At 34.2% G+C, this 16,520-nt stretch overlaps 1 protein-coding gene across 1 annotated transcript; it reads left to right on the forward strand.

Annotated features, from left to right (window-relative positions):
- Positions 1-3,258: 3,258 nt before the first annotated feature.
- Positions 3,259-7,613, forward strand: LOC115716679 (uncharacterized). The gene is made up of 4 exons (XM_061115690.1): positions 3,259-3,507; positions 3,805-3,902; positions 4,559-6,438; positions 6,865-7,613. The coding sequence occupies exons 3-4, from the start codon at positions 4,561-4,563 to the stop codon at positions 7,189-7,191; spliced, it is 2,205 nt and encodes a 734-aa protein (XP_060971673.1). The 5' UTR covers positions 3,259-3,507; positions 3,805-3,902; positions 4,559-4,560; the 3' UTR covers positions 7,192-7,613.
- The last annotated feature ends 8,907 nt before the right edge of the window (positions 7,614-16,520 follow it).

The raw sequence follows: 16,520 nt of genomic DNA on the forward strand, positions 1-16,520 counted from the left end.
TTTTTATGTTTTAGGGGGTATTGCCATGCTTTTTATCGATAGGAAAACTTTTAGTTCCTAGTTTAAGTCCCCGGGAAGTGATTTAGCGTGTCACTTATAGTGTTGTGATTTTTATGGTTTAGGAGCCTGTAATCCGCCGCTCAGCTAAAGTTCCAGTCAGGTTGGCCAAGACACACCTGAATTCGGAATCCAGGTAAGATTAGTATAACAGTATGCATATGTAGATTACATGTTTAGCGTGCATGTAGGAAGCCTGTTAGATTACATTAGTTATGTATGTTGGCTTCGAACCACCCAACCCTGTCACGTCAGTACAGGCTGGAGTATGACCAGCAGCCGGAGTATGACCGGTTCGACCGATCAGGCTGACACTTGGTTGGTGGTTCCGTACTATTGACGTATCCCGTCGGTACAGACTAGAGTATGACCAGCAGCCGGAGTATGACCGGTTCGACCGATCAGGAGGATACTTTTCAATAGTACCGTCCCTGTGAACGTTCGAACTCGGTACCATGTTGGACATGGCGGTAGTGGCTCGATGCGGGTGTTGGACACGGCAGTAACGGGACTCAGTATCGTGTTGGACACGGCAGTTAGGGTTATGATCAGGGGTATGGGCGTCTGATCATAACCAGGTTTATGTATGAGTATTATTATGCTTTTCTTACTGAGTCTGTCGACTCACAGTTCTACATTTATGTGTAGGTAAAGGCAAGGCTAAAGCTGATGGATCGTGAGTGAGCTTGTGAAGATTGTACATGTCGGGGCGGTTAGGCCTGGAGCGTACGATCATCGGGACAGCGAGGCTGATTTTGTAACTGGTCGCTAGGCGACATTTATTTTGTGTATCAGTTAAACAGTTAAATCTTTTTGTAAATGATTTTATAATCGGGATCCCGAGTCTTTTGTAATATTATTTTATAAGTTTAATTAAAAAGCAAAAATTTTAATTAATCACGTTTTTTCATAAACCTCGTTGATTAGCAACGAGCTGCACAGTATGTTTAAAAATCACGTAATACGCCTATGTTAGTTAGGGTGTTACAAATGTAGTCTGTTAACCTCTCTCGAATGATAATAAAATTAACTTAATTAACTAAAAATATATCTTTATTCAATGTTAATCAATTACGTAATAAAGCAATATGATTCTCTTTAAATGAAACTCATAGAATTAGTGAAATCTCTCAATCTTATACTTTTCTTATGCCATGCAATTCTAAATTCGATTTTAGATCATCTCTCTCAAATTTGCTGTTAAATCAACACCAAAAAATTACTATTTCAACACTAATTTTTTTTTTTTCATTCTAACCACAACCCTAAAAATTACGCTAAATTTTATATTCTTTATTATTTTATTATTTTATAATATAATAAGAATATTTTAATACTAAATATATATAATTATTTATTTTTTCTTCTTTAAAGTATTATTTAATTATTAATTTTTTTTTTAAAAAAAAATAGTGCAGTCTACAATGTCCCACTAAATTTGGTAGACACTGTAGATAAAGCTATTTATGAGGATAGATTTAGTGTCCCATTAGAGTAAAAATAGTGTGAAACTATACTATATTTGATGTTTTAGTGTCCTATTGGAGATGACCTTAGAAAAAACGCATCAAATATATTAAAAAATTTAAAAAATATATATTAATTTATTTAATAATTGACTAAAAATGAGTGTATAAATATGCACTCTTCAAGGTTAACACAAACAATTAGCCAAACAAATAAATAAAATTAGAAAAATACATGTAATACTAAGTGAGAAAAAAATAAGAAGAGTAGGTTAAAGGATTCAATTCTTGTGGTTGAGAAGGTGTATTCATTTTCTAGTAAGTGTTCTCTGAATCTCTCATATTAAATTTTAAATTCTTGAATTGGGTAATGGGAAACAATTAATAAACCATCAAGTTCTTGTTTGCATTAAATTAATTAGATCCATAAATATTTTAGTATAAAAAATATTATTATGTTTTAATTAAAAAGAAAAAGAAATATATTTTGGCTTCAACCGTAGATTACGATGGTCTAAGATTCTGTGGGTTTGATGTGAGTGTGACTGACCCACTCACCACCGCCTAATCCAATCACATGCACTCCTAATTACCATATTGACCCTACCCTTCAACATTCACATATATCCATTTTTTTTCTTCTTTTTCACTCTTCTAGTTTTTATTGGACCAATCATTTTCTCAACTAGAGTTTTATGTAGATTCTTTTTTACATAATTGTTTAATATGACTATACAATTTAGAATATTTAGCCTATAATTTAGAATTATTCAAAAAAATCTACTATGAAATTTTAAGATTTAATTTCCAAACTACAGGCACCCAATATCCAATATGTTTTCCTTTTAATGAAGTTTTTCAAAAAAAAAAAAAAAAAAAAACAAACTACATGCACCAAATATTTTTACCAGCCAATTTTGCTGATTTTCATATCTTTTTAGTTTATCTCATGATAAAACTATTTGATTTGATGGTATATATATATATATATGGTACATTTAAAAGCCCAGTAAATAACTCCAAATCTAATAACATGTTATTTTATGTGCATATATTTTTGAACCATTTTTTGGTTCAAAAGTTTAATTGTTTAATATGGTAGGAATCATGAGTAAATTTCTCCCCCCCCCCCCCCCCCCAAACCTAACAAAAAAAATATGAGTAAATGACTATTTTGGATTTTTTTTTTTTTTTGGGCTGAAAGAACTTATACTTAATTTGGATTAAATTACTTGTAGTAAGTATTGGAATGGATGGACATGGACTTGATCTTATATAAAAAATTATATGTTATCTTTATGTTTAGGGATGTAAAAGTAAATATATGAAAGTGAGATCTGTATTTTATTGCCTTGTTGATATACAAAAAATATATATTCTCTATAAATTAAAAAATAAAATATTGAGAAAAAAAAAAAAAGACTGTCAATTTGATTGTAGGATTCCTCTCTCACAGTCCTTGATATTTAATTTCAATTCCCCATAAACCTTAATAAACTAATATTGGGCAGTGATAAGAAAACACCTAGCATTAATAATAATAACAATGCCAATTATTATTATTAATATAGGATTATTCTATCTCACTCCACCTCTTAATTAACACCTTCTAAAATTCCAAATTTACCCCAAGCATAAACCACACAAACTGTCTTGTAAGGGGTAATATAGTGTTTTCACAATAAGTTGGCTCTGTCTCCGAAGCATAGCCCAAATCACTGGTCTAAAAAGTAACCATTAGCAATTAAAGAGAAAATAAAAAATAAAAAATAAAAAACAGCCTATGATGACTTCAGAAGGGCATGGCTTTTTAACAAGACATGAACAGAAGTTAAGCAGCTCTTGTCTCCAAGTGTAAAGCTTTCTCATTGTGAGAGACAAAGAGAGAGTGTTTTACTCTCCCTCCTCACTGTGCTAATGCCTTTTCTTCTTCTCTCTTTCCCTTTCCCAACATCATCTTAAGAAGAAGAAGACCATATCTCAGGCAAGTTTTCTCTCTCCAGAAAAAACAAACTATGTCCACCACCACCACCACCTCTCCTCCTCTTTCTTTCATTGAAGCTTACACTTTTTGTGTCTATTAATGCTTTATTGCACTTGGGTCTATCTCTGTTTTTTGTTTTATTTATTTATTCGTTACCTTTTTTTTTCTCTTTTACTTTTTAGTCTGATAAGATGGAAAATTTGTTTAAGTACTTATTTATGGCTTTGGGTCACTGGACAGCTTGCTGTTCCTTCAATGTGGGGGTTGTGATTTATTTTCTTCTTCTTTTGGTTTCAGTGAGATTTTGAGCTTAAGAGAATGATGATTATGATTGCATCTAAGGACAGCTTATTGGGTTTATTCTCTTTGGCTTCACTACTCTGAGATCTAGTGGGGTAAGCCTATTTCTACAACCACCATTTATTATTATCTTTTTCTTCTTTTTTGTTTGGTTTCTTTCTTTTTCTTTTGGCTTGAAGTGTAAGTGAAAATAAAGTGTTTGTTTTTATTAAATATGCATCTTAGCTTTTAGCTTCATTACTTTACTCTCTTTTTTGGGAGTTTATAGCAGGCAATGGATCACTGTTGTTATAAGGATATGCCATTTCTTTTTTAATCTAGATCAAGAAGGTTCGGAGTTTTTGAGGTTTTTAATCTCAATGTTTGGAATCTTTCATGGCATTGGCATCTTTTCAACTGATGGTTTTTTACAAGGTTAAGATCTTTGAACAGTGCTTCTGAAATTGAGCATTCTTCATATGTGATTTTGGTATGTTTGTAACAAATTATGAGCATTGATCCTTTTCTGTTCTTCAAAAGCATGTTTATGTTTGTCTCTGGTCAATGATGAAGTCTATGCAGACTCTACGTTTCTACTATTTCCTAACTTTTTCTTTTCTGGGTTTTCCTAACAAGGACTTCAAAATGGAATTTTTTGTTTACAAATTAGAGCCTTTAACAATGGGGTTACCGTTAAGTTTGTCTACATGTTGTTTAGCATTGCTTGTGTAGATTCTTATTCAAATCTCTTCATTTTCTTTTCGTGCTCCAGCAATGAGACTGGAGATGGAGTTAGACTATGAAAAGAACTGTTCAGTGGGTTTGAGTCCTAATACTGTTCTTCCAACTCATCAAAATTGTTCATATAATGGGAATGGAGTCACAAAAGGAAGAATTTCACGTAAAGATGAGTTATTGATTCTAAAGGATGATTTCAGAGAGATCAACTTTAGTCGTTATCGCAGTGTTTCGTGTAAAAGCAATGCATCTCGACCTGTTACAAAAGAATGTAGTGTAGAGTTTAAGCGAGGTTCGATATATCAAAGCTCAAAAGAGGTGAGGAAAATGAAGAAAATGGGAACTATGGAGGGGAGGAAAAAAATTGAAGTGTCAAGAAATAGTGACCTTTCTTTGTCTGTTGTTGATTCGTTGTGTAGCTCAGATGAAGAAACCTCAAAAAGAAGATCTCCAGCAATGGCTTTTGGTTCAAGTTCTGTTATGACATCTGTTTCCAAGCCTTATGTGGAACCACATAAGTCGAATAGCTTTTTCGAAATCTGTTTGGATCCTGGTAGTAGGGGGAACAATTCTGCTGAGTGTGTAGGTGCAGCAGCCTCTGTGGATTCAAAAATGAGAAGTGAGCCTGTTATTGGTCCTCTGAGTAGTAGTAATGAGCTTCCAGAAAGAGATGCATTTAGGACACTGCACAAATCAGTTTCTGCCAAGGTAGAGTTGCCACCTTCCCCTTCTCAATCTGAAAGTGATTGCTCCTCGAAGACCAGCTCAAAGGTTCGGTTCAGTCCCATTAGAAAGATGTTTGATCCATTCATGAAGTCAAAGTCTTTGCGAAGTCCTTTAAGCTATGTTGTGGAACCAGGAGAGGTCAGAACAAATGGATTGACAAACATGAGAACAAACAAGACAAATCGAAAATCTCATGTGCAGAACTTTTCTGATAGAGCACAGGATTTAGATTGTGAATCTCAGATCAAGAGCAAAAATCAGTCTTTCATTTCATGTTCACCTGTTCACTTACATGCCTATCTTAAGCTGGAAAATAAACATGGTTTACCGGTTTTTGAGTTTTCACTAAAATCTCCAGAAGATGTCCTTGTAGCTAAGACATGGAAAGCAAAGGATGCATTTAACTGGGTGTATACATTCCACTCCAGTGACGGCGGTAAGAAGAGTAATGCCAGTAGATTGGGTTTGCTTGACAATGACAAAGATTCCTCAATGGTTGGACAGATGCAAGTTTCCTGTTATCTATGTTCAGAACTAAAAGAGGGTGTTTTTGACAATTCCATGGTGACAGAGTTTGTGTTGTATGACATTGCTCATGCAAGACTAAGTGGTACTGCCACGAAATGTACCCTTGATAGTGACAAAGTTTCCAGAGGTTCAGATGAAGGCTTGGTTGGGGAGACATTAGAGTTGGAAAATAAGACTCGTGGAGATGAGGTCAAGGTTCAACAAAAACATGTTTCTGATGATGAATTTAATCATTCAAATTCATGCCCTTGGAAATCTGCAAGTTTGCACCCGAGTCTTGAAATCGCAGCTATTGTCATGCATGCTCCATTTGAGAAGAGAGAGAGCTTAAAATACAAGAGAGGTGATAAGAATAATGAGAGAACACATAAGAACTTACTTAATCTCTCTATGGCTGAACAAAGGAAGCAAGATTTTTCTGATGGGAGGACTCCAGATAAGGTGAAGGTGGTCATTCCAGCAGGAAATCATGGCTTGCCAAGCACTGAAAGCGGGAGCCCATCATCGTTACTAAATCGTTGGAGGTTGGGTGGAGGGTGTGATTGTGGTGGATGGGACATGGCCTGTCCTCTTACTGTTTTGGGCAATCCACATTTCCATTGTGCCAATAACAGTCAATCACTTGTGGAGAATCAGATGCCTATGGAGTTATATGTTCAGGTAAACTTTCTATGTGATCCCAGAGTGTGTGATTAAAAATTAGATAATTGGAAATTATAGTGCTAGAATAACGGCGAGGAAACAAGGACTTAGACATTGAATAAACAGGAGAAGATTCCATCTTACAAAGAAAAACTTCTTAATTACTAAATTCCGATGCCAATTGTTGCATTCCAAACATTTTTAAAGAGGAAAGCATAACAATCTATGCCATCTTGAATGCCAAGCATTTATATTATGCAGCAATGGTTAATGAGACACTTGTTAGTAATACAAAAAAATCTAGTTTTGGTATGACAAAAAATTTCTAGAATTAGACAATTTGTGCATTGTACAAACACACTTTTTTTCTAATATTATTTTAGCTTTTCACCAGTTACAAAGCATCTAAAGGCTGTTTTTTTTTTCTTTCTAATCTGAACACAGGGAGTGAAAGATAGTAGACCAGCATTGACCATGACAGTCATTGAGGAAGGACTGTATGCAGTTGGTTTTCATGCCCAGTTATCTAGTTTACAAGCATTCTCCATTTGTGTTTCCATTCTTCATGGGACAGAAACCTCGGTGGACACCACACAGGATAGAAACAAAGAGTTATCACGGGGAACTTCGCTGAAACTACTCATTGAAGAGGAAGTGAAGTTCTTGATCGAAGCAGTCACAGCGGAGAAGAGGAATGTCACTAAGAGGGTAAAAGAAATCCCACCATCTTATGTGCTCAATCCACCATTTTCTCCGATTTCAAGAGTGTGAGCTTCATCTCGCACACTCTAGTTAGAAGCCCTTGTAGAAAACATTCCACAGAATCTGATACTGAATATAGAGATCAACCCAATTTTGAAGAAAATGTAAAGAATGGCATTTGAGTTTTGGATAATGTGAAGCTTATCTGCTAGTCATTTGGAGGTTGGAAATTTTGTGGATCATGAACTCAGCTACATGCTCAGCCTTGGCAACAATGGAGTATTCATCTTATAGTAATAGCATATTTTGGAATACTAAGAAGTGGTAGAATCACTTCATTGTATTAATTTTTTATTATTATTACTTTTAACATCTATAACGGGAAGGTAAAACCAATAAAAACGATTGTTCATATTGTAAACTTTTCTTTTTTTTAATAGGGAGGGAAGAGAAAAGAAGTAATACCATATTGAGAAATAGCACTTCCTAGATCCTACCGTTTGTAATTTAATTTTATTATTTACTGAAAATTAAAGCAAATCAAGAAATGCTAAAGGCAACAAGTAGTACAAACTGACTATCATTTAAAAAGAAAACAATTCATATACTGATATAGGATGACATACAGTATTTAATCATAATTATTATGTGTTCTTGTTTATTATGTGCGCATTATTGAATCAATACTACATAAGGTTTATATGGTTAGAATTGGTTAATTAGTTTGGTTCAGTTGTTAGTTAGAGAGTTTGTTACTTAGCTTGCTCTGTATTAAACTTAGCTTACTCTGTATGGAGAAGTATTCATGGGGGAGGTTATGAACTTGCACCCACAGTTGCATACAAGCAAAGTTAACATATTCTGCATCTCTTGGAGTCTTATATATTTTTTTAACTATGAGAAATATTTTCTCATTTTTACATACAAACTAGGTAATATAACTGCTCTTCGCACTACTGTTTAAGTTGTTTTTAATATAATAATAGAAAGAATTAATTCTTAATTAATATAATAAATAACAACTTAAAATTACTCTTTTTTATATAATATTAAAATTACGTCATATTATTGCATAATTTTATTTATTAAAAAACAAAACTCTATAAAATAAGAGAATTTTTTTTAAGTCTATTTCACCATATTACTATAATATAATAATTATTTTTACTACAAGGATTGAAAAGTTTGTTAGTATATTAATTGTCACTGTATCTCACTTGTAATCGTCACTATTCTTCTCAATAAACTCTTTACAAAATAAATAAATAAATAAACAATAAATTAACTACTCACTTTATAAATAAGTGAATTTATGCTTTTATTTTTATAAAGGAAATACATCAAATAAAATTCATTAATTAATAATGAGAAAATATAAAGAATTATAGCTAATTAAATTTGAATTCAAATGGTATGTTTTAAATATTTTTAATTAACTTATCAACTATATTTTTGTAATCATTTAATCAAAAAGATATTAATTGTAACACCCTATTAATTTAGGCGTGTTATCGTGATTTAACATTAATTGTCCAATCCGTTGCTATTCAACGGGTTTATTGAAAATCGTGATAATTCAAAATTTTATTTAAATACTCTTTAAAATTAAAAGTAAGTAACTTATATATAACCGGGATCCCGTATTTAAAATATTTACAACTTAGTTACAAAATAATTGATACAAAAGTTGTCGCCTAGAAATTATACAAAATACAGCCTGTTGTCCCAAAGATCGTACGCTCTAGGCCTAACTGTCCCGACATGTATAATCTTCATCTACCCGCACTCACTGCTGCTCAGCCTGCTGTCCCAAAAACTTGTTGTGCTAAAATTAGATATACGCGAGTGAACGTAGTCACAAACAAGTAATACAATGATAAGTAAAAGAGTATCGTCTCCACAGGGATTGATTAGAAATTAATTATGCAAAAGTCAATACTAAACAATTTGGGTAAAATAAACAAGAAGTAATGATGATTTGAACTAGGCTAAAAACTAAACAAGAAAGTAAGTAAAATGAGCAAAGTGATGAGCTAGAATAATCAAATCCACTTAGAATTTAAATTCAATGCAAATGTCATAGAGGAATGCATTAGTAATTAAATTTTGTCAATCGGAAATATAAATGAACATATGATTTTTCTAAACCTATATGTTATGGGCTCTCAAGATTAAATTCACATATTCCTATGCAAATCTAGACCTAGAAAATACAAATTTAGCACCAATTTCCCATGGGTCATACAAGGTAAATAGCATGTTCCTATACCATCTACAAATCACACATTTCTAAGGTGATAATCTTGCATCATTCAAGTATCTCTACTAATCTTATTTTTTCTAAAATCAAGATTAGCTAACAACCTACAATTAGTGATCAAGCAAAAGTAGGTAGACAAACTTTAGGCATCCTTGAATGAACAAAACTTTCTTACCAAAATATTCATAAAATATCAACAAAATTCACAATCCAAGGTTCATTAAAAGTTCTAACTAAGATAAATTAGTTCATGCTAAAAAAATACAAAAATATCCAAAATTCTATCATTTATTATAGAAATAGAAAATAAAATACAAGAAGAGTAAAAGCTAAAGAGAGCAAACTATTAGCCTAATCTCAGTCTCTTTCATTTCTTGTACTTCTCCTCCATTTTTTCCTTTTCTTCTTCTTCATCTTCTTGAGTTTCTTTGAATAATGGCTGCCAAGAATTGTGTTCTTCCCTCTCAATGGTGTAATGGAGGCTAGGTTATATTCTCCCCTCTTTTTCACAAAAATATCTTCATAAAAATTTATTCCTCATGTGCCCTAGGAATTTTCTAGAGATTTCCTCACAAATTTGTCACAATCCACATGTATTCATGCCACCTCAGCTATTTTTTGCCACGTCATCTTTTTCAACATTAGTTCAACAATCACCCTTGCTACTTTTACTGCAGCAAAGTTCCTGCAAAACTTCAGCAAAACCTTACACTTTCTCTATTAAGCCTTTTTTTTTTTTTACCAAAACTAAAATAAAACTTAATAATTTCTACTAACAACTCCAAATTACCCAAAAGAACATAAAAATACAAAATAGCATATATTCTCACATAATAGAAGGAAAAGAACTAAATACAAGTAAAATACACACACAAATTAAGCTAAAAAAACATAACAAATAACTCTTTATTCAAGAGTTATCAATAATCTTCATTTACTCACACTCACTGCTGCTTAGCCTTAGCTTTCCCCATACCTACACATACAAACAATAACTGTGAGTCGACAGACTCAGTAAAAAAAGCATAATTATAATCATAAATATAACTCGGATTATAATTAGGCGTCCATACACCCAACCATAACCATATCCCCGCATCCTACGCGGTACTGAGTCTAGAACGTTCGTATGACAGTACTACTGACCATAATATCAGCCTATACTCGGTACTCTAGCCGTACTGATGTAATAGCACCAATTAGTACTTGAGCCAAACATACATTTATTGGTATCTAATACAACTATACGTATATTGATACCCTATCAATGTAATCTACTAGGCTTTATAAACATGCACGTTAAACATGTAATCACATATGCATATCATTATAATAATCTTACCTCATTTCTAAATTTAGGTGTGCTAGTCAACTAGAGTGGAACAGCTGCTCAACGATTTATAGGCCCTTAAGTCACAATATTCATAAAACTGGTGAGTGATACGCTAAATAACTTTTCGGGGACTTAAAATCAAAACCAAAAGTTTCTCTATCGATGGATAACATGGCAATACCCTAAATATCATAAAAACGGGAAAATCTAAGGTGCCTTAAAATGCCCCAATCAGTAGACCGATTCCCAACTAGAAAACTGGTTCTATGGGGGTCTGCTAGGGAAGGAACTAGAATTCCAGTTCCTATAGGTCCATACTAAACCAGTCGACGGGTTCAGTGCAGGTTCCCCAAAAAACTTTCTAAACAAATCAAATCAACCCCAAATGAAGCCAAATCTTCCAAACCACCTATTTAAACCACAATAAGTATTACTCAAGCAATAAAACCTAATAACACCCACTGAAATACAAATCACCATTGAAGAGCAAAGTTTGAGCTCTAAAAATCAAACCTTGTTCAAACACAACACCAAGTATCAATTGTAACTTAAATCAGCTCAATAAACCTCAATTTAACTTCAGAATACACAAATAATTCCAAACAATACCTACAACAACCTTAAACTCAATTTCATGCACAAAACCCAACTCCAAACATGAAAATTAAAGGAGAAGAGAATAAAGAGGCTTACCTTGAGTTGAATCCCTAAAGTTCCAAGTAAATTTCTACTTAAACTCTCAACAATCTGAGATGAAACCCCTACTTGCTACTGGTCTTCCTAAGGGATCAAGAGAGAGAGTGTTTTGGAGAGAGAAAGTTTATTTCTAACTTTAATTATGTAAAATGATAAATCTTACGTTTTATCTAATACTAAACCTAATAAATCAGATTATTATCTAATACTAATCTTCTAAGTCACTAAAAGATAAAGAACAATTCAAGGCAAAAGACCAAATTACCTTGCCTAAGCCAAAAAGCATCCTTGCCACCTAAGGGTATTTTTGTCAAATCTAATACCTCGAATATTCCTACATTCCTAATATCTATTTAAATTTCCCCGTTGTTACTAAAATACTAAACCATAAAAAAAATGTGACTCTATCGGCCAAACACGCGCTCCATTGTTACCAGGCATAAAATATGAAAAACATGAAATTTCATATATAACATAAATAACACACCTAGAATACAAATATATCTCCATAAATTCATAAATCATAATTAAAAGTCTAATTCCAAATTAAACTCTAATTATATGCTAATTCTTATTCTAAAATTAAGTGGTCTTTATAGTTATCCCCCCGTTAAAATGATTCCGTCCTCGAAATCTAACCTGAACAACTCTAGATATTGAGCCCTGATGTCTGACTCCATCTCCCAGGTGGCTTCCTCCACCTTACTGTTTCTCCAGAGCACCTTGACCAAAGCTATTGTAACGGCCTAATGCTAAGGCACGTTACAGTGCTTTTTCAATTACAGTGCTATCTTTGCTAATCAAAGATTTTTCTCGAAAACCGTGTCAACTTAAAACTTTTATAATAAATATTAAACTTTATAATTAACAAGTTTCGGGATCCCATTTTCAAACTTTCAAACATAATATTCACAAAATACATGATATTCAGGTCGCACAACAACTACAAAATATAACCCCAGATGTCCCGAGACCGAACACTCCATGTCCGCTGCCTCGACATGTACAACTTCATCCCAGCTCAGGTTCACTCCTATTCAGATTTCGCCTTTCCTTTACCTACACATGAAAGCAGAACTATGAGTCGACAGACATAGTAAGAAAAGCATATAACATATCATATAATTTTAGACTTGTATTTAGGCGCCCATAGACGTATTTACAAGGCTTAACAGATGAGTAAGAACGTTCTACTAAGGATACAACCATGTACCATGTACCACATGCACTCAGTATACCTTCGTACTAGTGTAGGTAGGGTATGGACCGAACCTTGAGTACTGTTAAGTGTTGTACCATAGACACCTTGTACCTTTCCGTACAAGTGTTCGTAACACCACGATGTACTTTCAGACATCATACACTTTACCAATGCTCTCTGTGCCGCAACCGTACAAGTGTTGGTAGTGTATGAATCATAACATATAAGCATGCATATACACTAAACATATACATACATTCGCATATCCATATCACACATTATATACAGATCTTACCTTCTTTCCAGATTCAAGTGTGCTGGCCGACCTGAACGAAAAGTCTCGTGCTAGATGGATGCCCTAATCACATTATAAAACTGGGTAAATCACATGATCAAAACCCTAATCTCGGAAAATCCGAACCTACAATTCTAGGTTCTGCCATATTCTCTAGGGATTACACTAACTCAGGAAATAGAGAAACACCCAACTACGGCACTGAAATGGACGAGAATTGAGAAAATGAAGCATTTGGGGACCCTGCCATAACCAGCTAGCCGATTTTAGAGGTACTGGTAAAATCGGCTAGCCAGTTTGCACCAGTTCACCCCAAACTTTCCATTTCTTGCTCAATCCTCCACCAAATGCAACCATACTTTCCAGAACACCTAAACAATGCATACACAACATAATCTAACTAGTATTTCATTGAAAAACATACTAAATCAATTTGTGCCATTAGAGATCAAAGCTTTGAACTCAAAGCTCAAACTTGCACAAAACCTAATTCAAACATCAACACAAGCTGCTAGGAACTAAATTCAACTCAAATGAACCTAAAAATTTGAACCCTAAACATTTCTAACCCTAACAACCACTAAATAACAAAATCACAAACTCAAACTAAAGAAAAAGCTCCAAAATACAAATTCATGGGTTCTAGGGTTTTACCTTTGCTTTAGGTTCACAAAAACCTTGCTTAATACCCAGAAAACACCAGCTTGAAGATGAATCCCCCCTGGTTTGCTTCAGCCGAAAGAGAGAAAGAGAGAAAGTTCTTTATTTTTAGGTTTTTCTTTAATTTTCCTTTTCCTTGATTTTTCCTCAAATGATAAAAGATTACTTAATTAATCTTGCAAAAAAATAAAGCTAGGTGTCACTAACCTAGGCAGCCACCTATCCCCCATTGGCATTTTACTAAATTGCCCTTAAACCAATTACTTAGCCATTTTTAAAACTAGGGGTAAAATAGTCAAATTCTATAACCCCGCTTAACCCCGGTATTTTATTTTCTCCAATAAATTTCCCGCTAAGAAATATGGTTCTAAACTTACCCATGTGATCAAACTAGTCATCCATCGCATTTTTAATTGTCGCCAAGCAAAAATTACAAAAATGACATAATTCATATACAAGTCAAATAATACCCCTAGAGTTTAATAAAATCTCCGGAATCGAGAAATTATAACTCAAATGCCCATTTCTAATATTTGGGTCCACAAATAATTCAATTCGTAAATAATTATAAAAATAATAGAAATTAGTGCTAATTGCCTTTACTAATCCAATTTACTAAAGTGGTCATTACAGCTATGGTCTTGTTTCGAAGGACTTTATCTTTTTTGTCTAAAATCTGAACTAGTTGCTCTTCGTATGATAAGTCCAGCTGAAGCTCTAAGTTTTCATAACTCAGCACATGAGTGGGATCCGAAACGTATTTCTGTAACATAGAAACATGAAATACGTTATGGACTTCTGAAAGTACTGGGGGAGAGGCTAGACAGTAAGCTACCAATCCAACTTTCTTGAGGATTTCTAAAGGCTCTATAAACCTATGGCATAACTTGCCCTTTTGCCCAAATCATCTAATCCCCTTCATTGGAGACACTCGTAGGAATACATGATCTCCTACCTGAAATTCTACATTCCTGCATTTCGAACCTGCATAACCCTTTTGCCTACTCTGAGAGGAAAGCATTCTACTCTTGATCTTTTCTATAGCTTCATTGGTTCATTGTACCGATTTTTGACCTAAATATTTTCTTTCTCCAGTTTCATCCCAGTGAATTGGAGATCTACATTTTCTACCATACAACATCTCATAGGGAGCCATCCCTATAGTACTCGGATAGCTGTTGCTGTATGAAAATTCTATTGATGGTAAGTACTTGCTCTAGGAGCCTTCAAAATCCATCACACAGGCTCGCAACATATCCTCAAGTATCTGAATCGTCCTCTTAGACTGCTCATTAGTCTGAGGATGAAAAGTTGTACTGAACCTCATCTTGGTACCCATGGCTCGCTGGAGACTCTACCAAAATTTTGTGTTAAACTTCGAATTTCTATCTGATATAATGGACTTTGGAGCCCCATGTAACCTCTCTATTTCTTTAATATATATTTTGCGTACTGATCCACTGTAAAGGTTGTTTTTACTCGTAGAAAATATGTGGATTTAGTAAATCAATCCACCACAACCCAAATAGAACGAACATCCACGTGGTTCTAGGTAACCTAACCACAAAATCCATAGTGACATCTTCCCATTTCCACTCAGGAAGAGTTAGAGGCTGCAACAACCTTAGGTCTCTGGTGTTCCACCTTAATCTGCTAACAAGTCAAGCACCGGGATACAAATTCTACCACATTATTCTTCATCCCGCACCACCAGTAGAAGGGTTTTAAATCCTGATACATTTTAGTAGTGCTAGGATGCAATGAATAAGGAGTGGTATGAGCTTCCTCAAGAATCTCATTTCTAAGTTCTACATTGTTTTGTACACACACTCTGGTTTTGAATAACAACATCCCATTGTCTGACACTGTAAAATCTTTAGCTTGACCAGCTAAAACCTCTTCTCGGATCTTCACCAATTCTGAATCAGTTAACTAAGCCGCTTTAATTCTGTCTAACAGATCAGATTACAATGTCAAATTATTAAGTTTTCCTACAAAAAACTTAATGCCTGATATGATCATGTATTTTGGTAGGTGGGGTGAAATCATAATCATACTAGTTACTTACTCGAGACCCTTTCTGCTCAGTGCATCTGCCACCACATTAGCTTTCTCGAGATGGTAAAGGATTTCACAATCGTAATCTTTGGCCAACTCCAACCACCGCCTCTGCCTCATATTTTAATCTTTCTAAGTAAAGAAATATTTGAGGCTCTTATGATCCGTGTAAATCTCACACTTTTCTCTATACAGATAATGCTGCCAAATCATCAAAGCAAAACCTATCGCGGTAAGTTCTAAATCATGAGTTGGGTATCGTTGTTCATACTCCTTTAACTAACAGGAGGCATAAGAAATTACCCTATCAGCTTGCATCAAAACACATCCTAGACCCTGTCTTGATGCATCACAATACACCACGAACTTCTCTTTATCCTATGGCAGGGCTAACACCGGAAGTGTAATCAATTGCTATCTAAGCTCTTAAAAGCTTGCTTCACACTTGTCTGTCCACAAAAACCGCCGATTCTTTTTAGTGAGTTTGATTAAAGGTGTTGAGATCTTAGAAAATAACTTAACAAAATGACGATAATAACCAGCCAAATCCAAGAAACTTCTGACTTCGATCTCAGCTAATCCCTGACGAATTCAATCTTCCCTAGATCAACCTTGATCCCATCCTCACTGACAATGTGTCTGAGAAAAGACAACTGGGATAGCCAAAATTCACACTTTTTAAACTTGGCATACAGTTTATGTTCTCGTAATCGCTGCAAAACCATCCGAAGGTATTGCTCATGCCCCGCTTCTGATTAAGAGTACATAAGGATTTCATCGATAAATACTATAGCATATATATCAAAGAAATCCCTAAATACCCTATTCATCAGATCCATAAAAGCTGCCGGAGCATTGGTTAGTCCAAAAGACATAACCAAAAATTCATAATGCC

The sequence above is a fragment of the Cannabis sativa genome, chromosome 5, assembly GCF_029168945.1.
Source record: "Cannabis sativa cultivar Pink pepper isolate KNU-18-1 chromosome 5, ASM2916894v1, whole genome shotgun sequence".
Classification (NCBI taxonomy): domain Eukaryota; kingdom Viridiplantae; phylum Streptophyta; class Magnoliopsida; order Rosales; family Cannabaceae; genus Cannabis; species Cannabis sativa.